Source organism: Pseudorasbora parva, chromosome 7, assembly GCF_024679245.1.
Source record: "Pseudorasbora parva isolate DD20220531a chromosome 7, ASM2467924v1, whole genome shotgun sequence".
Classification (NCBI taxonomy): domain Eukaryota; kingdom Metazoa; phylum Chordata; class Actinopteri; order Cypriniformes; family Gobionidae; genus Pseudorasbora; species Pseudorasbora parva.
This window is the reverse complement of record NC_090178.1, coordinates 3,859,814-3,885,648: the sequence shown is the minus strand read 5'-3', so window position 1 is coordinate 3,885,648 and position 25,835 is coordinate 3,859,814. Positions and strand designations below refer to the sequence as shown.

The following is a 25,835-nucleotide window of genomic DNA, read 5'->3' as shown; positions in this document are numbered from 1 at the left end:
ATTCTCTCGACCGCAGGGCTCGAAAATGTCTTTATCTAACAAACACAATGATTTATTTCTCATCCACCCGCGATGGATTGGAATATTATTTCTGTATTACATGGCCCACAGGATCGGTCGATATAACATGAACCACACACACACACGCGCAACCAGATCAAGAAAGACTTTCTGCCGACGAGGGTACGTTTTGGTAGGTCTGGAACACACAGAGCCCCCGGACTAGTATTATTATATATAAAAAAGACGTTTTACTCACATAAGTTTGTTGCACCATTCCTGTCGGATCCAATATAGAAGCACAACATTGTGTCTGCCTGGTGTCTATAAAAGCTTTTCTTTGACTAAAAAGGAAGTTTTCAGCTCTGAAACTTACAGGATAATCTTATATTACCATATATCAAAAGCTGAAGGGAAAGTTGATTTCTCAATTCATCACCCCTTTAAATACAAATTTCTGTCTTGAAACTCTAGATGGCGCAGGCTGATCGGTGCTTGCAATCATGTCATTCTCTATAGGGCACAGCTGATTCGCTGCTCAACTTTCAAATACCTGGTCAGCATTTCCAGCATCCTTTTAGAAACCCTCTACTTCCCTAGCTCCACCTGTATAGATCAGCTAAGGGTAATTCATGTACGCAATATTGTACAGCAGCAGCATGTCTTACTTGTTCACAGCAGTGTCGTGTATATAGTGTAGAAGTCTCACAGCAGCCAAAAGCAGAGCGTTCCATTAAGGGGCTAAAATCCAAGTAGGAAAAATGGCTTTTATTTCTAAATTACGACCATTTTGATGTTAAAATCATGCTAACATTATAAGTGCACCCCAGGAAACATTATAAAACATTAAAAAAATGCAGTTCAAGACCCCTTTAAAGCTTCGGTCCTGTAGTGTGCATCTTGTAATGTCCATATAAATGAGCACAGGATGAGTTACATGCCAAATACTTTTGATTGTTGTTCAGGGTCACAGTCTGAAAACACGTTTGGTTTCCTCTGAATGTTTTGCTGCTGTGGTTTGATTGGATTCTGCACATTTGGTTAATCATCAGTGATCTGCCGCTGTGAAATGTTGAGACACTTTTAGTATTTAGCACACTGATAAGATCATCCGTGCAACTACTGTTGGAAGCGCTAGCGCTTCTCTGAGCCCCAATGATATGAAACGCTTCTCTGAGCCCTAATAAACAACGTCCTTGTTTTCTCGCAGCTCTACATATTTGAACACGGCAAAAATCTTATTAAAAAAGAATGGCATGAGAGAGCAACAGCTGGAGGAGTTCGCCGGAGCGTTTAATCTCTGCTCTGAGTGAAGTGAGGAGCTGAGGCTGATACAAACGTGATCCGGATCACAGTTACCGCTCTGAAAATCTGCTTTTAATAAAATCACTTTATGGGAATATTTGGACCTGTGAATAAAAGGGCCAACACAAGAGTACGTCGTTATCACGAGATTATCAACGCGTACTGAGGAAATATTCACCAGAGTCTCTGTGCCACAGTGAGTTTACTGTTAGGACTGCTGGAGGCATTTTAAACATTAATCTCTCTCTGTGATTTATATTAGAAACATCACAGAATATCATTATATCTGCGGGTATTACGAGTCATCCATCCATCTCGTCCATCCATCTCGTCTATCCATCCATCCATCCGTTCATCCATCCATCCATCCATCTAGTCCGTCATACTATCCATCCATCCATCCATCCGTCTATCCATCCATCCATCCATCCATCCGTTCATCCATCCATCCATCCATCTAGTCCGTCATACTATCCATCCATCCATCCATCCATCCATCCATCCATCCATCCATCCATCCATCCGTTCATCCATCTATCCATCCGTTCATCCATCCATCTAGTCCTATCTATCTATCTATCTATCTATCTATCTATCTATCTATCTATCTATCTATCTATCTATCTATCTATCTATCTATCACACTATCCATCCATCCATCTCATCCATCCATCTTGTCCGTCATTCTTTCTATCTATCTATCCATCCATCCTTCATCCATCTCGTCCGTCCGTCTATCCATCCATCTATCTTGTCCGTCTATCATCCATCCATCCATCCATCTTGTCAGTCTATCATCCATCCATCCATCCATCCATCCATCCATCCATCCATCCATCCATCCATCCATCCATCCATCTTTTCCGTCTATCCCTCCATCCATCCATCCATCTTGTCCGTCTATCATTAATCTATCTCATCCATCCATCCATTCATTTCTTTCATCCATCCATCCATCCATCTCGTCTATCCATCCATCTCGTCCATCCATCTCATCCGTCTATCCATCCATCCATCCATCCATCCATCCATATCACCCATCCATCTTGTCCATCCACCCATCCATCCATCCACCCATCCATCCATCCATCCATCCATCCATCTCATCTGTCCATTTATCCGTTCATACATACATACATACATCTCCTCCATCCATCCATCTCATCCATCCATCCATCCATCCATCCATCCATCCATCCATCCATCCATCAATCCATCAATCCATCCATCTCATCTGTCCATTTATCCGTTCATACATACATACATACATACATACATACATCTCCTCCATCCATCCATCTCCTCCATCCATCCATCTCATCCATCCATCCATCCATCAATCCATCCATCTCATCTGTCCATTTATCCGTTCATACATACATACATACATACATACATACATCTCCTCCATCCATCCATCTCCTCCATCCATCCATCTCATCCATCCATCCATCCATCCATCCATCCATCCATCCATCCATCCATCCATCCATCCATCCATCTCATCCATCCATCCATCCATCTCGCCTGTCTATCATCCATCCATCCATTCATTGTGTCTGTCTATCCATCAGTCCATCTTTTCTGTCTATCCATCCATTGTTCCATCTTGTCCATCCATCCATCTCGTCTATCGTTCTATCTATCGTTCTATCTCTCTATCATTTAGCTGTCAATCATTGTATCAATCATTTTTTAAATCTCAGTCTATAAACCTTCAAAATGTCAATGTTTTTAGACTCCGCCCTTCAAACAAGCCTTTGTCAAGTTGCCGTTCTAAAAGATTATCTTGACAAATATAGCTTTTCTAGTTTCTATTTTAAATTAGTCACATTCATTTTAATTAGTTTTAATTGTGCTTGCATTTAAAATCTATGTGCAACCTGTTTGCTACCTCAATTCTAATTGAAAGTCCAGAATGTTGCACATCCGCGCTCGGTAAGCTTGACTCCCTCATCCTCATCCTCATCCTCATCCTGCAACTGTGAAGAGGGTTTGATGGGAGCCGCTCTCTTCACATACTCATTCCTTTACATATGAACGGCACATTCACCGTCTGTTGAGCCATTACAGCCCACAGTCACAACCAGCAACAGTCATTTAATGTATATGCTTGTGTGCACTTATATCAGAATATATAGTTTTATGACCGATGTCCTGATGGGGTGACAAACAGGTCACCATATTATTCCTGCAGAACGACTTCACCTGAGGCCTTTTCTGCTAATGGAGCCATTATTTCATGTGAAAATGGCCTTTTTAACGTGTGTTTGTTTTCACCTTGCTGCGAAAGTAACTAAGGGTTAGTGATATTATAAGGATAGAGAGACGACAGATTGTTTTGTTCCAGTGTTGTTTTTTCATTGCTCAGGAGATGGCTCAGGTAAATGAATGTACGCAGAATCCCATGCAGTATTAAAGCAAATTGTATGTGCTTTAATACTGTGTGGGATTCGGTAACCAGTTTATAATAATTCAAAAAAATAAACTGGTTACTGAATCCCATGAAAGGGATATATATTTGTATAGTAAATTCTGTATATACTGCAGGATTCAGTAGATGTTTATTATTTCATTTATTTTAGTTAAATGAAACAGCAATGCTTTATATACTGCAGGATTCAGCTTTAAGCTTGTATTTTACTATGAACATGCCTATGTTGAGTGGTGCATTGTGGGACAGTGCACAGCACTCTCTCCTCTGCTTCCCATATCTTCACTCCTCTTTCGCAGATACTGGTTATGGTTAGTGCTTCGGAAACGCATCCAACCTCCCACAACCTGCCAGCTGATCAGATAGCGGCGTAACTAATGAAAAACGTCATGAAAGTGACAGAGAGATTAATGAAGTTTCCCATGCTGCACTTTGCATGTGGTTCACCATGGGCTCTGGGCACAGCTGCAGTTAAATGCTATTCATGGTGACAAATAATGCACTATCTCAGCAGTGACACCTCCAAGTCAAGGTTAAAAAACACATTTGCCAGCCTGGACGAGTGGAGGCTCTGTGACTATAGATATGGAATAAATGTATTTACTCGCAGCAGGCGAGAGGCGGGGCGAGAGGCATGGGAGCGATTGGGAATTCAGGATTAATTGAAAACATCTGTGTGACGATGCAAAATATCTGCCGTCTCCTAGCTGAGGGCGAGCATAACGCACAGCCCGTAGAGCCAATGAGTTTTGTTACTGCTCGTTTTTTGTTAGTGTTTTGTTTTCCTCTCTCTTGGACTCTTGGAGTGGATGAGAGTGCGTTGCAATCTCTTTTTCTATGCATACATGTTTTGTTGTTTGCAAGCAAAGCCTCTGATTTGTAGGCAGAAAGTGTGGGAGGCTTTCGAACGGTCAATTCCCTCGTGACCTTCAGATAGAATTACAGTGAACCAATCAAGGAAAGATCTGAGAGCGAGAGCCAAGAGGGAATCAAGGTCAAGCGTACGTGTTTTTGTGTCCGTGATGACATATTCTCCAATGGTCTCACACAGACACACTTACATATGTGCATCTGTTTATTTAAAAGTACTACCATATATATGTATATTTTGTATTTAAAGCTACACTGTGTGATATTTCCCCCCATCTAGTGGTGAAAAGGTATATGACCATCCAGTGAATAATAGTTTCTGTTCCTCTCAATTTCGATTTCGTTTCAACTCCTATGGTGGCCGATTTAGTCATGGCTTCCAGTTCGACCTCTTCGGTGAGTGTTGCTTTTGAAAGTAATGAGGTTACTTTTGAAAACTATTATAATTTGCAGTTATTTAATTTGCCAAATGATCTATGATCAAATTAATCTATGTAAAATGAATAATAATTGTATGTTTTCGTTATTTTTTTACCATTTCATTGCTAACATCAGCTATCAGGTTCCCAGACGAATGCAGGCTAATCTTAGTAAAGTAACTTTTATCAGTGCTATCGTTATTCTGTATATTGTACGACATCACTAGCGTAAGGCGAACAAATTATAATGCAATTAAAATATTAATCTCATGTTATCCGTCATAGAACACGGATTTATGTTATAAGGTAAACAATACTTTTTCATCATTGACGCGAGGAAAACTATCCTAGACGTCGTTCTAGTGTTATGCACAGCACACCATGATATAATTAGCCAAGCAACAATAAAACTTCCAATATACACAAATAGGCTGAATTAATATTACCTGTCGAGAAGAAAGCAGGCAACGTCGGTGTTCTTTTTAAAATCGTTGCTCCTCATGAGCTCTCCATCTTGGAAAGTCCACTCCAATATTTACTTTTGTCTTGTTGATTTGCCCGTTGCGTTGCCGTCTTAATTCTCTTTTCCGCTTCCTTGGCGACTCTGATACATATCCCGCAATGTTACTAGGTCCCCGACCCGGGTCGAATTTGGTAATCAATTCCGGGACGTGCTTTCACACAGAAGGCGACCCGGCAATGCTCCGGGAATATTGCGGGTCCGACGTGCAGTGTGAAAGGGGTTTAAGAGGGATCCTCCATCATCATAAAGCAGCCTCAAGCAATCCTCCTCTTCACATTCGACACGGTGCCATCGAGTGTAAAAACGCGAAAAGCAAAGCTTGAATTTACGGGTATGTCCCTCTTTGGCAAATGTACTTTCAAGATGGAGGAGCAACATGGCGACCGCCATCCGAACCCTCACCCGTATGTATTTTCAATGGCATATTATAAAATTACAAGAATGCATTATTACTTGAAAGAAGTAAATATACATTAATGAGCACATATATTTTTGAAAGAACTAAGTGATTTTAGCTAAGAATAAACTAAAAAACTTACACAGTGTAGCTTTAAAGATAATTCATATAACGCTATAAATATGAACTAATACTTTTTGCATTTTTACGGCTACTTGTGAAGGCATGTCTCAGCAGGTAAAAGTAGGCTATTTTCAATTAGCTGTTTTGCTTTGTGCCATGAGTAAGCATTTGAGTCGGCTAACATTTTATCGTGTCTCGCTTAAAATAAATGCTTCTGCATCGGGCACATTTTTTGATATGGCGCACCACAACTCTTTGAGGTGGTCTAAACTGGACACATCAATGTAAACATTATAAACTTGTACATTTGTCTTTCTGAACAGGTACATAATGATGTTGAATTCAAGCATCGATTGTTTCATCTCAATGTCACGTTCGCTTTGACGTGTTCATGACCTGCAACTTTGAAGGTCTGAACATATTTTCAGATGTAACACACCGGTCATGGTCCCACAGCAGCGAAACACCCTCTAGTGCCACCTGCTAAAGTAGCCACTCCCCAAACTCTCCACCTGCTAAAGTAGCCACTCCCCAAACTCTCCACCTGCTACAGTAGCCACGCCCCAAACTCTCCATCTGCTAAAGTAGCCACTCCCCAAACTCTCCACCTGCTACAGTAGCCACGCCCCAAACTCTCCATCTGCTACAGTAGCCACGCCCCAAACTCTCCATCTGCTACAGTAGCCACGCCCCAAACTCTCCATCTGCTACAGTAGCCACGCCCCAAACTCTCCACCTGCTACAGTAGCCACACCCCAAACTCTCCACCTGCTACAGTAGCCACGCCCCAAACTCTCCAACTGCTACAGTAGCCACGCCCCAAACTCTCCATCTGCTACAGTAGCCACGCCCCAAACTCTCCACCTGCTACAGTAGCCACGCCCCAAACTCTCCATCTGCTACAGTAGCCACGCCCCAAACTCTCCATTTGCTACAGTAGCCACTCCCCAAACTCTCCATCTGCTACAGTAGCCACGCCCCAAACTCTCCATCTGCTACAGTAGCCACGCCCCAAACTCTCCATCTGCTACAGTAGCCACGCCCCAAACTCTCCATCTGCTACAGTAGCCACTAGGGCTGAACGATATTCTGTTTTAACATCGACATCGCGATGTGCGCGTGTGCGATAGTCACATCGCCGGAACATGCGATGTGAAGGGTAGTAGTATTTTTATGCGGTCTATGGTAGTAGCCCATGGTGTATTAAGGAAGCACACAGTAAACACGAGTTTGTTGCTGGAGTGACACGCACGTTCCTCGTGCCTGCACAGTGATTGGTTCGCTGTGCCGCTGCTCACCGCTCACGGCCAAACATTCACTGCTAAAATGCGTGACGAAGAGGATCCGAAGAGGAAAAAAAAAGGTTCGAACCAGAAATCATCTTTTTGAGCTATTTTGGCTACATAAAGGAGGATGTTGAACAAAAAGAGGTCCTTTGCATGGAGTGTCTTGTGGCCACAAAACAAGAAAACACCACCAATTTGTCTGATCACTTAAAACGGCACCACAAAGATCTTAACGACGAATACAAAGGAGGGCTCGACATTAACGCTTGTCCGGGACATGTGGGTGTTTTGAAGGGACAAGTGAAAGAGAATTTTACTTGACCGACGGACAAGACAAGATTAAAGATTGCGCTTGATTAAAACAAAAAATAACTAGCGAACCACCAAAATGCAAGAATGTTTGTGCATTAATTTAGTGTAAGTGGCGATCGATTGTGGATAATAATATATAATGAACTGATGATAATAAGGTAGCACTGTTGACGCTCGTGCAGCCCTTCGAGGAGAAATCACAACACTCGAGCGTTTTCCTGAATACCATCACGACTGAAAATGACACTGATTTCATATGACAGCTCCATAAAAAGCTAATTAACAATCACTTAGTCACTTACATTTTAGATGCAATATTTAGTGTTTCTGTTCTATTTCAGCAGTGAAAATCGTTCACAGCAGACCCGTAACACGTCTCACTCATAACAACAAGTGTGAACGATTCAGCGTTCGAATGAATCGTTTGAATGAACGAATCAGTGACTCACTTGTTAAGATGGTCACCTGCTGCCACCTACTGGAGGTTTAGTTTCATGTTTGCACATACTTTCCAACATTTCTTTTTGTCACTTGTAATGATGCTTGCTTATTAGTGAAATTATTAATATCACGGAACGGTAATTATTGACTTTAGCCTGGATTGATGGCTCTCAATATCGCAATATATATCGTTGGGGGAAAAAATATCGCAATGTAATTTTTTTCCAATATCGTGCAGGCCTAGTAGCCACACCCCAAACTCTCCACCTGCTACAGTAGCCACACCCCAAACTCTCCACCTGCTACAGTAGCCACACCCCAAACTCTCCATCTGCTACAGTAGCCACACCCCAAACTCTCCATCTGCTACAGTAGCCACACCCCAAACTCTCCATCTGCTACAGAAGCCACACCCCATACTCTCCACCTGCTACAGTAGCCACGCCCCAAACTCTCCACCTGCTACAGAAGCCACACCCCAAACTCTCCATCTGCTACAGTAGCCACACCCCAAACTCTCCATCTGCTACAGAAGCCACACCCCATACTCTCCACCTGCTACAGTAGCCACGCCCCAAACTCTCCACCTGCTACAGTAGCCACACCCCAAACTCTCCATCTGCTACAGAAGCCACACCCCAAACTCTCCATCTGCTACAGTAGCCACGCCCCAAACTCTCCACCTGCTACAGTAGCCACTCCCCAAACTCTCCATCTGCTACAGTAACCACGCCCCAAACTCTCCATCTGCTACAGTAGCCACGCCCCAAACTCTCCACCTGCTACAGTAGCCACTCCCCAAACTCTCCATCTGCTACAGTAGTCACTCCCCAAACTCTCCATCTGCTACAGAAGCCACGCCCCAAACTCTCCACCTGCTACAGTAGCCACGCCCCAAACTCTCCATCTGCTACAGAAGCCACACCCCATACTCTCCACCTGCTACAGTAGCCACTCCCCAAACTCTCCATCTGCTACAGAAGCCACACCCCAAACTCTCCATCTGCTACAGTAGCCACGCCCCAAACTCTCCATCTGCTACAGTAGCTACTCCCCAAACTCTCCATCTGCTACAGAAGCCATGCCCCAAACTCTCCACCTGCTACAGTAGCCACACCCCAAACTCTCCATCTGCTACAGAAGCCACACCTCATACTCTCCACCTGCTACAGTAGCCACTCCCCAAACTCTCCATCTGCTACAGAGGCCACATCCCATACTCTCCACCTGCTACAGTAGCCACTCCCCAAACTCTCCATCTGCTACAGTAGCCACACCCCAAACTCTCCATCTGCTACAGTAGCCACGCCCCAAACTCTCCATCTGCTACAGTAGCCACGCCCCAAACTCTCCATTTGCTACAGTAGCCATGCCCCAAACTCTCCATCTGCTACAGTAGCCACGCCCCAAACTCTCCACCTGCTACAGTAGCCACTCCCCAAACTCTCCATCTGCTACAGTAGTCACTCCCCAAACTCTCCATCTGCTACAGAAGCCACGCCCCAAACTCTCCACCTGCTACAGTAGCCACGCCCCAAACTCTCCATCTGCTACAGAAGCCACACCCCATACTCTCCACCTGCTACAGTAGCCACTCCCCAAACTCTCCATCTGCTACAGAAGCCACACCCCAAACTCTCCATCTGCTACAGTAGCCACGCCCCAAACTCTCCACCTGCTACAGTAGCCACTCCCCAAACTCTCCATCTGCTACAGTAGCCATGCCCCAAACTCTCCATCTGCTACAGTAGCCACGCCCCAAACTCTCCACCTGCTACAGTAGCCACTCCCCAAACTCTCCATCTGCTACAGTAGCCTCTCCCCAAACTCTCCATCTGCTACAGTAGTCACTCCCCAAACTCTCCATCTGCTACAGAAGCCACGCCCCAAACTCTCCACCTGCTACAGTAGCCACGCCCCAAACTCTCCATCTGCTACAGAAGCCACACCCCATACTCTCCACCTGCTACAGTAGCCACTCCCCAAACTCTCCATCTGCTACAGAAGCCACACCCCATACTCTCCACCTGCTACAGTAGCCACTCCCCAAACTCTCCATCTGCTACAGTAGCCACACCCCAAACTCTCCATCTGCTACAGTAGCCACGCCCCAAACACTCTCTATCTGCTACAGTAGCCACGCCCCAAACTCTCCATCTGCTACAGTAGCCACGCCCCAAACTCTCCTTCTGCTACAGTAGCCACGCCCCAAACTCTCCATCTGCTACGGTAGTAATTACTTGAGCTGGAAAGAGATCTGCCAGATCTGAGCGGATGCTCTCAATTTTCTAATGGTATCTGGGAGGCTCAATGTTTACACTTATATGAGAGAGAAAGCCATCAAACTAATAATAACTACTAACAATAATAACTACTAACAACTACTAAACTAACAATAAAGTGGGTCAAGAGAATGTGTTTAACATTAAAAATCTTACATACATACAGTGATCTGAACCAACTCGTAACTGTAAGTATTAAACACTGCAGCAAAACACTTGCCACACGTGCATCATGTGTGCACGTGGATAGAGAAGTGTGCTGTTACTTTACTAAGTGTTTAGACCGTTGTCTTCCTAGCAGATGATAACCAGCAAAAAGAGACTTGAAGGAGTGACGGGCCATATTTAGAGAGCAGAAGATCACAGAGACTTCATTTTTGCCATTAAGTAACTGCTGCAACTACCCAACACAACCTAGCAACAATCTTGCAGAATATCCTAGTAATAGAACACCCTAATAACAACATCTAGCAACACCACAGAAACCCTAAGCCGTTTAAAGCGCCCTGCATCAGGATAGCCCTTTTTACAGCCAAACCAAACGTTCACATTGTCTTACTAGAATAATACAGAAAGCTAGAAATTAAAACCTTATTTACTTTATGAATTGCATTTGAGGGAAGTCACCAGATAGAGAGAGTGAGAGAGAGAGAGAGAGTGAGAGAGAGAGAGAGAGAGAGAGAGAGAGAGAGAGAGAGAGAGAGAGAGAGAGAGAGAGAGAGAGAGAGAGAGAGAGAGAGCATGATAGATGATGTTGGGAGGTGCTGGAAGAGGGAACGAGAGATAAGAGAGAGAGAGAGAGAGAGAGAGAGAGAGAGAGAGAGAGAGAGAGAAGTGCCTGAGGAACACTCAGACAGAACAAATGAGCAGCCACGGCTTGACTCCCGCTAGAGACGCTGATATCGGCACGCCGGCGAGAGCTCATTCACCAGGAGTCAGATTACAGCTGGAGAGGATCACCTCGCTCTGAGACACAGCTGAGGACGGAGGTGCGAGAGGGAGAGTTTTCCTGAAGATCTCAGTTCACAGAGAGAGAGAAAACAAGCGGCAGTCCTCGTGGTTGTAGTTCCCCACATGTACAGATGAAATCATGGATTCACTCTTGACGGCAGCGGTGCGCGGAGACACCACGGATCTGGATGCGTGATGACCATGGAGAGCATGTTTATTGGTAAGTGAAGTCAGTCCTGTTATAAAGTCTGTGGGGTTGTTTTATAGACTCCCTGTCTGGCTCTCACAGCGGGGGGTTCTCACAGGGACACCAGAGGAGCGCAGCCCTGCGTGCCTCACCAAACACCTGATTTGTTGCAGTGGAGTTTAGCAAACAGCGTGAAATCATCCGTTTCAGCAAAACTGAAGGGATTAGGAGATTTTAGGAAATGTGCTGCTCTGTGTCTCAGCGTGTTGTCTGGAGCTGCCAGCTGAACGGATGATTCCTCTCCGAATGTGCGGAGGAACGGGATCAGATCTCTCCGCAGGAGATACAGCAGATCTGTTGCTCTGAGGTGAATCCGATACAGCTTTTAGGGCTTTGATAATGGCACTTTTTTTTTTATATAACATTTTTAGAAATGCCATTGGGATCACTTAATGACATGGATGCTTCTTTTAAAACATAGTTTTAAATGTACATGAATCTAAAAGGCTGTCTATTTTTAGATGCTTTTAGATGTTTTACCTTTTTTTCACTTCCTAACTTTTTTGCAGTCCTGCAGTGTGACGTGAAAAATAATGCATGATTATAAGAAAAAAACAGTTTCTAAGTATAGCATGTCAAGTGGTGTTCAAAATCGCTCCCTATACCCTCATTCACTATTCCCTGCATTACTCCACTCATATAGTCCACTTGAAGGAGTGATTGAAAACGAGTGAGTGTATGTGCCGAAAGAGATGCCGCTCTGTGCTTGCTGTTTAATTATAATTTGAAACTTAGCAAACTGACTGCACTATTAGTAATGAAAAGATTTGTCTTGAAGTCTGTCATGGAAACTAGCATGCATAAACCTTAAACTATTTATTAATCAATTAATACATGTAAGATATTACACTGTACCCGCATTGGACCAGCGAAACACGGGAATTAATTAGACACGAACTTCACAGTGCATTATGGGTATTCTCTAGCTGCTGAACGTACATTGTACACTTGTTATTGCTGTGCATTATGGGATTGAATGATTTTTGTGGTTAAATTAACATAGCATAAAAAAGACCAAATATGATTCTATTTTGTATTTTTACATTATTTAATGTACTATTAATTAAAGTATAAATTTAATACAGTTAGTGTTTACACACTTTTACATTTATTTCAAAATAATAACTAAAGGCAGTAACAATGTAAACAATATATATTATTTGTGAACTAATATTAGCTCAGCTTCACTTCCAGTGTAAGTTATCTTCAGCAGTCATCAGGCGCACGAGCCACAGACACAAAGATGTACTTTTTAATTTCCCGAGTTGATTTCTCGCTCACCTACGGTCATCATGTTTTCAGTCCATTTCAAGTTTGATTTTGATGTGTCATAAAGCAGATATCTACTTACTTTTGAATTAGTCTTCCCCAGTAACACCATGATAGTCTTCATTGAGACTGATTTGAACATGCATAAAAACAAGATTTTCGAATTTATTGCATGAACCAATCATAACTAATCATATCCAATCATAGCGCGATGGAGACATTGCTTCCTCTCACATGACTTTCCCCCATTTATTCTCAATTACCCCTCACTAACCCACCGCACACTTTAGGGGATCTGTTTTAAGTCTATGGGGACAGAGGAGGCATCTCCCTCTTTAACTTCACGTGTGTATCGCTGTTGGACACTGTTATTTTATGAAAACTAGTGGCTTTTGTCACATTTTGTAATATTTGCAATGTTTTATTTTTGTAATATCGATTATTTTTTCAGTTTTTTGAGGAGGCACTGCCTCCCTTGCCTCCTCAGAGGAAACGCCCCTGCTATAAAGCATGCCCTATTTAAGGGTGTAGGGGGCATTTCGGACCCCCATGTCTAGACATAGACTGTAAAAAAATATGGTAGTGTCCGTGACGTCACCCATAGGATTCCGATAAGCCGTTCTGAAGCGTAAAGTATAGGGGTGCGCTGGGTGTAGTCATCGCGTGTCACGCCCGGATAACAGAAAATGGGCAAAAAGGCGGGATGTGGGCGGGGCTTAGATGACTAAATGACTATAGACAGCGGATAAATGGCTATCCACCTGTCAATCAAAGTAACCACGCCCTTAATTATGCAGAACTTTAAGGCTTTATATAATGTAAACGAATGAGTTATAAAAAAAAATCACCCCCTCACAGTCGTCATGAAGGCTAAGATTAGCCATATAGGCCAAAACCACAATTTGTCCCAGACTGTAAACATGTTTTTTTTCTGCTGTAAAGTTGGGCATTTTAACATGAGGCTCAATGAGATTCTGCTCCTTCTGGAGCCGGTCCCTAGTGTCCAGTCAAGGAATTGCAGTTTACATTACTTCCGTATTGGCTTCAAGACTGCGGGAGGTTGCCGCTCGGCTGTGATATATGTTGGCTAGGGTTGCCAGATCTGTGCTAGAACCAAACGAACTGTGATTGGTTGCGTTACATGACAGTCAAACGTCCTTTCGGGTGGTCCTCAAACAATGAAAGCTGCGATAGACTCCAGACCTTCTGCTGCCAGTCTGGCTATGCGAGACTAGGTCTGTGTAACAAAAGTAGTCTAATGGCCAGTCAAAAGTAGCCCAAAAAATTTTTTGGCCCCACTTTATATTAGGTGTCCTTAAGTACTATGTATTTACATCAAAAAAATAAGTACAATGTATACTTACTGTGTTCAAATTGTATCGCAAAACACTTTTGCTGATATTGAGGTGGGATACGGTATAGGGACAGGTGAGGTGTGGGTCAGTTAAAGGGTAGGGTAACGGTGTAAGGGAAGTGCCAACTGTGTAATCACAAATGTAACTACAGAAATTAATTACAGACGTAATTACATGCAGGTATTTTTTCAAATATAAGTGCAATGTAAAAACATGTAAGTACACAATAAGTGCATTGTATCAAATGATTAATTACAATGTTAGTACATATAGTTAAGGTCACCTAATATAAAGTGGGTCCCGATTTTCTCAACATGTCCTCCAACTAATACGCCTATATAGGTCGTTTGTCACTTCCTTGAAATACGACCCATATGAGCGTTTACTAAAGTTGCGCCCCAATCGATAATATTCTAATTAATTAAGTACGACGCCCAGGAGCGTTTTCTAAAGGTTTCCTCCATTTGACAGCAGGACACTTTCATTTAAAGGCATTTTTCCCTTTTATCTGCTTAATATTTCAGGTTTTGCATAGCTCAATTGGTAAAGCATTGCACTATACAACAACAACATGTGATCATGTGATCATGCGATCGTGAGTTTGATCCCAGGGAACACACATGTGCTCATAAAGTGTGTATGCACTATAAATCACTGGGTAGGTTTAGGGATGGGGTGGGTGGGTGTAGTTGTAAATTAAAAACAATATTTTTGCTAAATGGAAAAAGGACAAATGGTGGTAAAAAGTCCACACATTGCATTAAAATGAACACGCATTTTGATTGGTAACGATAGTCATACGTCATTTCATGACGTCAGACGTAACGCGACACTGTCATTATTTTTACGCCAGCTAGAGGGTGCATGACTTAAAAACGTAAATATAGGTCGTAATAAGGTGCTTGAAAAACGACTTATACAGTCATATTTTTTTGGAGGAGAGGTTGGATTTTCTTCATCAGGTGGCCAAATTCTGCACTGAATTTGTATGTCTGGAGGGTGTTTTGCGGGTGTTGGACCGCTAAAATCGTACTTACGGTGATGGAAATCACCCCGAAGAATGTTTTTTAACACGCAGGAACAATTTAAAAGTAGCCCATTTGGCAACACTGGTGATTGGCAAATGGCAACACCATTGGCAACACTGCACACTTCCCAAATAAATCACTCCCGTTATAATCAACACTGGAAGAGCCGGATTCCTCCCTTTCACACGGAGACCCTGTTTATATATTTGACGTTCTAGATTGCACAGCCATTTTTTCTTTTAATTATTCTTTATTTACAAATAGTGAATTGTATTTGCTTTGCATTTGAATAGCTTCTGACTGAAGGCAACTTGACGCTTCTGGTCCTGCAGCTTTGGTGCAGTAGACCGCCTCAAGTCGACTATTGTGTCCGGTGTAGACACGGGTTTGGATACAAAACCTAGTGACCTCCCTATGTAGGGAGCATTTTAAATCTGGTTAGTGTGTGGGTGATGACAGCAGAGACTGCAGTGTGGTCAACCCCAGATATTTATTTATTTGGTTTCTAACCTCAGATTGCAGAGCACATGGCTAGTGTTTCCTGACCACTGCTTGCTGAGTTTAACTACAATCTCGCATTAAATACACAGGTCATGTGTATGTGTGTGTATATATTTTAAACTTTAATATCATCATTTTTAATCTTCAGAATTAATTATCAATCATACTCAACCTGGTGCACAGTACCACAACTGGGCCTTAATGGAATGTGCAAAACAACTTAAGCTTTATGAGCAACATCTGTGGCATAAAATATTGACTCATCCCTCAGTTTGTCAAAACAAACAAAAATGATGTTTACTGCGATGCGCTTCCAGTGTGTGGCATTCCTGAGGGATTCAAAGCAGAAGCGTTGAGCTTGTGTTTGTGTTGATATATTTCGAGCAGTTTAGTTGTCTCAGTCATCCGTTTAGCTGTGGGACTATTCGTCTAGATGAATGTCTGGTTATCGACATAATTCCTGTGGGTGGACTTTTCTGTTAACATTAAGGGGTCTGTAATAGCTGAAGCAGTATCCAGAGCGTCTAGTGGTTTTGAGAGAAAGATGTGCTGTAATCAAATGTTATTATTATGTTAATCAGTTATCAACGCGGTGCTATTTTTGTTTTGTTTTCACTGATGACTTTTAAAGGGAAAGAACATGTCTGCATCAATAATTGTAAACCATTTAATTTACAAAATGTACTGTCTTTCTGTCTATCTTAAAAAAGGCATTTTGTCATTTTTATCTTCACTATTACAAAACATATTTGGGGAATCCCTAGTAAATCTTTTACTACATTCTTTTGAGAGGACAATGGGAGTTTAAAAAAAGGTGGAATTAAAAAAGCTTATGTATGTTTGTTTGTAAGTATTTTTCTATTTTATATATGCACAGCTATTTTTAGCCATAAAGATTGTTTCTGGCAGTATAATGGTGTAGTTATAACATCTACCAGCAGGGGCTTACTAAGCATGCTAACCAGCTAAACCATTGCTTTCTGGTATTCTTTTGTGTGTTGTGCAAAAATCACTAGGGGTTAGCATTAATGTCACAACAGTAGTTGAAATAATTGTTTTATTTAGTAGAAACCATGGAAACGCCAAAGCCGCTTTAATATCTGATGTGTTTTATTAGACTCTGTTTGGATCATTGATGGACAGAAACTAATGATTGTTCTCCAGCTCAACACAGTTAGTCTTATTGTTTAAATTTGGTGGTGTTGATTTACCGCACAGAGTACTATGTTTTACCGCCTAATATGATCTCGCTCACTGCAGTGTGAACAAGTGTCTCATAGCAGCGCCGAGCCAACGCACAGAGCAGCATTATAACATCACTTTAACACACTCAGGGCCCTATTTTAACGATCTGAAACGCAAGTGTCAAAGCGCGAAGCGCAAGTAACTTTGTGGGCGGGTCTCGGCGCTGTTGCTATTTTCCCGGCGGGATAAATGGCTCTTTCGTCCGGCGCAAATCTAAAATGGGTTGGTCTGAGGTAGCTTCATTATTCATAGGTGTGGTTTGGGCGTAACGTGAATAAATCAATCAGAGCGTCATCCAACATTCCCTTTAAAAGCAGCTGCGCAATTTCCATTATGGATTGCTATTATTATGGCGTATTTACCAGGCGCACACCAGGAGCGGTTCACAGCCGACGAGACTGATGTTCTTGTAAGAGCAGTGAAAGACAGAGAAGTTGCGATTTTTTTTCCTGGTTCTTGACGGACAAACCAATTTGTCAGATGTCCTTATATACATATATGTCTTGCCACTATTGGGCAAACAGGTCTGATCCTTAATTACTAAAATAAGCCTGAATAATTTGTAAGCTAGATGTATGCCTATTTTTTCACATCTTCGTGGCACACCACAATGTGTTATTTTGTGTAACAATTTATGTAACAATTTATGATTTGCAAAAATAACTGTTGCATCTGTGTAGATTACATGAGCAAAGTGTATGCGCGTTGTGCACGCTATACATTATGGTCAAGCATGCGCCCTTAAAATAGCATAATGAACAACGCGCAACGCGCCGCTGACTTTAGACCAGGTTTTTTCTGGTCAGTGGCGCAATTGTTTAATGGAACAGCAAAATAGCACCAGGGATTGTTTGCGCCGGAACACGCCTCCTTTTTTGCGCTGAACCGCCCAGAGAGCGCAAGTTCATTCACTAGTTTAGCGACGTGCTTCTGTGGAGGGAAAAGCGCGCTTTGCACGGGTGCAAAATAGGAATGACATGCGTCGGTGTACAAAGTCAATTGCGCTGGGTGCAAGATAGGGCCCTATGAGTGTGATATGAAAAAACAGCGCTGCGTTACCACACACACACACACATCAAGCAAAGACGAGGCTTGATGAAGACTAGATTTGGCCAAGCTTTAATTCTTCTTCCACTTCCAGATCTAGGCGTCATCAAGCCTCGTCTTTACTTTGAATAAGCGACCACTAGCGGCGAACAACTACATATTGAGCCTTTAAATGCTGGATCTCGTTAAAGCAGGATGGATCGTGATTGGCTGTCAATGCCAACGATGTTGTTTCTCTGTGCCGTTATACTTGGGGTGTGGACTTTGCTCATTTTTATATGATTTTTAGGACTATGTCTTTTGTTACAGTTATTGTCCTTGGTGTGAACGTGCCTTTAGAGTTGTTATAGAGTAGAGTTTGTTTTGCTAGTCCTGGAGCTATACTTTTTATGCAATATTTTAACGCTTATCATGGTGCAATGCCCCGGAGACTCCCTGTGTAAGTGCATTGCTGTAAATAATGCAATAAATAATAAATAATGCTTGTTTTCCAACTGAAGCAAAATAAATGATGTATTTATCTAAACTTCTTTATATTACACACTCGTAGGACTCATAGGTTTTGAATGACAGTCTGACAGGAGAGGGCTCTCTGCCTCGTGCAGTGTGTGCTTCGAGTGCAGGCGTGTGTGTGTTTTTATATCAAGGGACAAAGAGATAAAGCAGACTGGATCAAGTCTCGGAGAATCCTCGGAGTGACAGAGAGCGGATGGGATTAATTATTTACGTGCCATATTTGTCCTCCAGACATCATTTTTTCTCTCTGTCAGCACCGCTCCGAGCAGCGAGCGTGTTTTAAGATGATGTGCACATCTGAACAGAGATATGGAGACACTCCTGCTGGTAGTTTCACTGGCACACACACACATGCGCGTGTATGCGCGTACACACACACACAGACATACAGGTTTGATTGCGTTTGTGTAATGGAATTTATACTGTACAAAGCATATTTTCTATCCCCCTACACTGCCCATGCCCCTAAACCTACCCGTCCACACATGGGGACATGGGTAATGTCCTCATATTTCACCCTCTCCTGTAATACCAGTGTCACACACACACACACACACACACACACACACACACACACACACACACACACACACACACACACACACACACACACTCTCTCTCTCTCTCTCTCTCTCTCTCTCTCTCTCTCTCTTACACTCACACACTCTCTCTTACACTCTCTCTCTCTCTCTCTTTCTCTCTCTCTCTCACACACACACACACACACTCACACACTCCTCGTCATCTCACTAACACTCCAGTGGGCGGGGCTAAAGTTGCGATGATGAAGTAGGCGTTGATCTTCTTCTGTAGAGGCAGTCTTTCATCATCTATTACTGGCTCATTCCACAACGAGTCGTTCTCTGGGCTTGGTTTCAATAAAAGCTGTTTTTCAACGTTTTCGGTTCTTAAACTTAGAGGATATCGTATAGTATGATTTCGCAGTTCATGACCGCGTTAAACGGTTAGTTCACCCAAAAATGCAAATTCTGTCATTCGTTACTCACCCTCATGTCGTTCCAAACCCATAAGACTTTTGTTCATCTTCAGAACACAAATGAAGATCTTTCTGATGAAATCTGAGAGCTCTCTGTCCCTTCATTGACAGGCTACGTAACTACCACTTTCAAGCCCCAGAAAGGTAGTAAAGACCTCCTTAAAGTAATCTACGTGACTCCAGTGGTTCAACTCAAATTTAATGAAGTGATGCGAGTGCTTTGTTTGTGCAAATAAACATAATTTACCACTTTATTTACAAAACATTATTCTCCAACGAGCGTTCACGACGCATGTGTTGTGTTGATACTAGAGTAGAATGCACGTCTGAGATTAATATTTGTATCTCATTTGATCTCGCTGTAGTCTAGGAGAAATCACCGAGATAGAAAAGTCACAAAGCTGACATCACATAGAGTTACATGTGCGCTTGTGTCTCAAATAACGAACCTCATCTGTGTTTTTTCTTTCCTGTGGGAGTTTTGAAATCTCAGCACCAGATTGACATGGATTACGAAACAAAATGTTACTAATCCCTCTGGTCGGTGGGGAGGAGACGAGACTAAACAAGAGAATTAAAAAAAAAACACATGCCCTTGTTGCAGCCCTACATTGTTGTGGCGCATGCCTTTGTGCAAGTGGAAGCACGTCCTTGTTCTCCCTTGACAAAGCATGTCAATCTTAGGCCTCCATGGCGGTCGACTCGACTCTGACATGTCAAACGACATCAGGCTAAAGGAATGCTGTCACGGAGCCAGACGCTGAACAAGAAAACAGAATTAAATATGCAAGCAAAACCGCAGCCTGAGTGACAGCAGGAACTGTGACCGGCCGCTCGCCGCTCTCCCAACGCTAACCATCTTGAGAGCGAAACATCTGGGTTTTATCTCCTCTGGGCTTTGAAAAGCTTTATGAGGTTTGATTGTTGTGTGAGTGTGATGCAACAACATTCAGAAAGCCTTTTTCTGGGGGAAAAAAAAGGCAAACAAGCAAAACATCAATGCTGGCAGCATGTCACTCTGGTTTAAGGGAACACGACTTATTAAGTTGATGAGAACATTTTGATTGTTACGAGGCTTTTTGACACCGTGCCTGCAGCGTGAGCGAGTCTTTTACGGCTCTGTTTTCCGTTTCAAAGAACAGTAATGTGGAAAATGTCCAATCTTCTCTGCCCTGCAGTCAGTCTTTGTGCTGCTTTGGGTGAGCTGTATTTTCAGCACCTTCTTGTCTATGGAGACCACCTCGCTCTGAGCGCAGAAACAACCTCTCAGGCTAATACAGAATGGGGTCAATGGTTCAACGGTTAGCATGGTTCACTTAGCTTTGCGTTCCCCACTTATCAGTGTTATTTTTGTGTATTGTTGTAGCAAAGACGATCTAATCCTAGACTGTAAGGGGTTGAGACCAAGACCAAGAGTCTGAGGGGTTGAGACCAAGACAAGACCAAGACTTTGAGGGGTTAAGAACAAGACAAGACCAAGACTTTGAGGGGTTAAGACCAAGATCAAGACTTTGAGGGGTTGAGACCAAGACCAAGACTTTGAGGGGTTGAGACCAAGACCAAGACTTTGAGGGGTTGAGACCAAGACCAAGAGTTTGAGGGGTTAAGACCAAGACAAGACCAAGACTTTGAGGGGTTGAGACCGAGACCAAGAGTTTGAGGGTTTGAGACCAAGATCAAGACTTTGAGGGGTTGAGATCAAGACAAGACCAAGACTTTGAGGGGTTGAGACCAAGAGTTTGAGGGAGTTGAGACCAAGACAAAACCAGGTCTTTGAGTGTTTGAGACCAAGATCAAGACTTTGAGGGGTTGAGACCAAGAGTTTGAGGGAGTTGAGACCAAGACAAAACCAGGACTTTGAGTGTTTGAGACCAAGATCAAGACTTTGAGGGGTTGAGACCAAGAGTTTGAGGGGGTTGAGACTAAGACAAGATCAAGACTTTGAGCGGTTGAGACCAAGACCAAGACTTTGATAGGTTGAGACGAAGAAAAGACCAAAACAAGCTCAAGGCAGGATGAGACCGAGTCAAGACCAAGACCAAACCAACACTCCTTAAGTTCATAGAGATCTACATTACCACCTGAGAAATGACTTAAAACTTATAATAAATATAATTAGAATAAGACACTATACAGAGCTTTTACAATCAAATGAAATCATTAACAACGAAATTCATCTTTTCACAACAGAGGTGGTACAGAATATGCATCTGAATTTGTAAATTACAAAGGCATAAATAATGTAAAAAACTATTGAATGATTGTTAAAGCAACATCATGTTTGCAGTCATGCTCAAATTTGTGAAAACAGCTCTCTTGCTCTTGTGATATTGCTTTATTATATCACATTATAAATCCATATCTCATACATCAACTTTCTGCAACAATATTTTGAATTTTGTGAGCATTTGTATTAATTTTGGTGACATTTTTGACATAATCCCTCATTAATTTCTAAAACAATAAATCAATCAATAAATCAATCAAATTAGAAATAAGTTATTAATTGCATCTGATTCTGAAGTGGTAAGTTTTACATCCAATCCCATTAATAATGTTAATGAATAAATTAGTCAATGCACTGGCAATTAAGTGATATCCCAGCAGTAATATCCCCAACAAAACGGTAGCAACATTTTAGCTGTAAATGTAAATGTAACATTTAAGTTACATTTATAGTAACAAAAACTTATTTCATGAACTGAAATAATGTTAAATTACCAACCTATTGAAATATCAATATCTGGGTTAGATCTATTACAGTTATTCACCGTATATAGTATGGAAACTTTCAGTTTACCAATGAACTGTTTTGAAGCATTTTTATAGTCTTCTAGCATGAAAATCATACGTTTTTACAGTATCCATGACATGTATAACATGACCGCTCATCAAATATGCCTATTCAGCTCTGATAGGGTTGTGTGTAAAGCTCTGTGATCTAGAAGAGAAACACTAACAGTTGCCTGTCTGGGAAATTAAATTATATTTACACAAAAGAATATTTTTCTCATCAGTTTTCTATCAGCTATGCCATATTAAAATCTAGAATATTTAGTAAATGAGCCCATACAGTAGCCAAGTAAAATACATATCTATATGTGATTTACTTTATTAAAAATCTTAAATATGTGCATCATACCTAAGCCCAGGAGCATTTAAAATAGCAAAACAGGCATTTTAATGAATATTGCAAAATCCGCCATAAAATCAAATTCATTTGATTCCTATTAAAGCTATTTGAGAACTAAAACATATTTCAAGAATTTGACATTCTTATGAACTCCTTAGAATTTATCATAGACATTTATTAGTCTTTTGTTTTGTTTGTTAATAGGTTTTATTTGAGATAACAGCTAAACCTGCACGTTAAATCTTAATATCACAGTTGTTTCTCAGACGAAGAGGTCAAATGGACACTTTCTCTGAGAAAAAGACCTGGGTAATCTCATCTCTAGAGTAACATTTTAAACTAAGCTATTTCTTTATTGCAGACAAGATCTCATTAATATCTCAAGATGTCTTCATTCTCCTGGATGCTTCTCCTGAGACAAAAACCTCTTGAGTTTCCTCTAGGGTTTCACAAAACATCTAAAGAATGTGCTCATATCTGCCAGGATTAAACAAGAAGTTTCACTCCTTGTTGGACCTTTGACCTGTTAAGAAAAGTCTGATTTTGTCTTTTAAGTAGAAACATCTGAGACAAAATTGATGCAACGCAACACGTAAAGCAAACCCTGAGTGGTCCGTTTGTCTTTGGCATCACATTTCTGCAGCACTTTTTGTCTTTCTTCTCTGGCTTGTGTCTCTGTTTGGATGCAGAACTCTGTTTCTTTTTCTGGTGCATTAACGGGATGTGCTTTAAAAATCTGACGCCACCCACACAAACACTCGTTCTGTAATAAAACAAGCCATTAACTTTTGTTTTCCGCCACTGGTTTCTGTCTCTCCGACTTTGACTAGTGTTTGTCTCTGCTATTACAGATCACAGCCAATCAAGACTCTCGGATTGACGAGATTTTGTTTTGGTATTTATAATAGCAGGAGTGTGAATGATATGGCAGATAGTGTTGTCATCGTCGGTCCTGTGCAGATCCTCAGAGATTCGCGGCGTGTGGTAAAGAAATGCTCTGAATCATCATGCTTGAGCTGAACTCATGATTCTGTGCTGACTGTGATTGGTCAGCAACAGGCCGTGTTTGTGCATCAACATCATCTGGTCCTAGAACAACTTTCCTATCAGTCAGTCAGAGTTTTGGGATTGGCCTAAGCCAAAAGCTGCTTCGGTTTTCACTTTTCCACTGCTTATCATGCACAGTTCAACGTACTTTAAGAGTGTGTATTAGTACCTTAAAGGTACATATTAGTACTTTAAGAGTGTGTATTAGTACCTTAAAGGTACATATCAGTACTTTAAGAGTGTGTATTAGTACCTTAAAGGTACATATTAGTACTTTAAGAGTGTGTATTAGTACCCTAAAGGTACATATCAGTACTTTAAGAGTGTGTATTAGTGCCTTAAAGGCTCATATCAGTACTTTAAGAGTGTGTATTAGTGCCTTAAAGGTACATATCAGTACTTTAAGAGTGTGTATTAGTACCTTAAAGGTTCATGTCAGTACTTTAAGAGTGTGTATTAGTGCCTTAAAGGCTCATATCAGTACTTTAAGAGTGTGTATTATTACCTTAAAGGCTCATATCAGTACTTTAAGAGTGTGTATTATTACCTTAAAGGCTCATATCAGTACTTTAAGAGTGTGTATTAGTGCCTTAAAGGTACATATCAGTACTTTAAGAGTGTGTATTAGTGCCTTAAAGGCTCATATCAGTACTTTAAGAGTGTGTATTAGTGCCTTAAAGGTACATATCAGTACTTTAAGAGTGTGTATTAATGCCTTAAAGGTACATATCAGTACTTTAAGAGTGTGTATTAGTGCCTTAAAGGTACATATCAGTACTTTAAGAGTGTGTATTAGTGCCTTAAAGGTACATATCAGTACTTTAAGAGTGTGTATTAATGCCTTAAAGGCTCATATCAGTACTTTAAGAGTGTGTATTAGTGCCTTAAAGGCTCATATCAGTACTTTAAGAGTGTGTATTATTACCTTAAAGGCTCATATCAGTACTTTAAGAGTGTGTATTATTACCTTAAAGGCTCATATCAGTACTTTAAGAGTGTGTATTAGTGCCTTAAAGGCTCATATCAGTACTTTAAGAGTGTGTATTAGTGCCTTAAAGGCTCATATCAGTACTTTAAGAGTGTGTATTAGTGCCTTAAAGGCTCATATCAGTACTTTAAGAGTGTGTATTATTACCTTAAAGGCTCATATCAGTACTTTAAGAGTGTGTATTATTACCTTAAAGGCTCATATCAGTACTTTAAGAGTGTGTATTAGTGCCTTAAAGGCTCATATCAGTACTTTAAGAGTGTGTATTATTACCTTAAAGGCTCATATCAGTACTTTAAGAGTGTGTATTATTACCTTAAAGGCTCATATCAGTACTTTAAGAGTGTGTATTATTACCTTAAAGGCTCATATCAGTACTTTAAGAGTGTGTATTAGTGCCTTAAAGGCTCATATCAGTACTTTAAGAGTGTGTATTAGTGCCTTAAAGGTACATATCAGTACTTTAAGAGTGTGTATTAGTACCTTAAAGGTACATATCAGTACTTTAAGAGTGTGTATTAGTGCCTTAAAGGCTCATATCAGTACTTTAAGAGTGTGTATTAGTACCTTAAAGGTACATATCAGTACTTTAAGAGTGTGTATTATTACCTTAAAGGCTCATATCAGTACTTTAAGAGTGTGTATTATTACCTTAAAGGCTCATATCAGTACTTTAAGAGTGTGTATTATTACCTTAAAGGTTCATATCAGTACTTTAAGAGTGTGTATTATTACCTTAAAGGCTCATATCAGTACTTTAAGAGTGTATTAGTGTATTAGTGCCTTAAAGGTACCTTTTTTCTGACAGTATATTTAAAAATATATATATTATTATTAGTTTAGACATTTGAGTAAAAACACCAGGATGTGCAACTGATAGCCAACTCACTTGCACATCAGTTTAGGAGAGCGCTGTGCGGTTCATCTGGTGCATTTGGCTTCCCAAAGAGCTCATAACTAAATAAAACAGGCTGCCTTATGACGAGGAGGGATAATTTGGGACATCATGTGAGGGATGTCAGCACTTCTAAAATAAACGGCTAAAGGAAACAAATACTTTTAATAATGAATCCATTTCTCTCTCCAGTGGTTGCACATGTGCATCATCTCATAAGCGAG

The 25,835-nt window shown here is 41.3% G+C and overlaps 1 protein-coding gene across 5 annotated transcripts in view; it reads left to right on the top strand.

Annotated features, from left to right (window-relative positions):
* Positions 1–11,198: 11,198 nt before the first annotated feature.
* The window catches only part of znf385d (zinc finger protein 385D), a 154,517-nt gene continuing 139,880 nt past the window's right edge, over positions 11,199–25,835 (top strand). For 3 of the 5 annotated variants that reach the window (XR_010906362.1, XR_010906361.1, XM_067447794.1), the window contains exon 1: positions 11,202–11,563. Coding sequence is in view for 3 of the 5 variants with exons in the window: in XM_067447794.1 (XP_067303895.1) it covers positions 11,539–11,563 (25 nt within the window). In the remaining 2 variants the exon portion in view is untranslated. Of the gene's footprint in view, positions 11,564–25,835 lie in introns of all 5 variants that reach the window. The other 2 variants (XM_067447795.1, XM_067447796.1) reach the window with 2 other exon arrangements.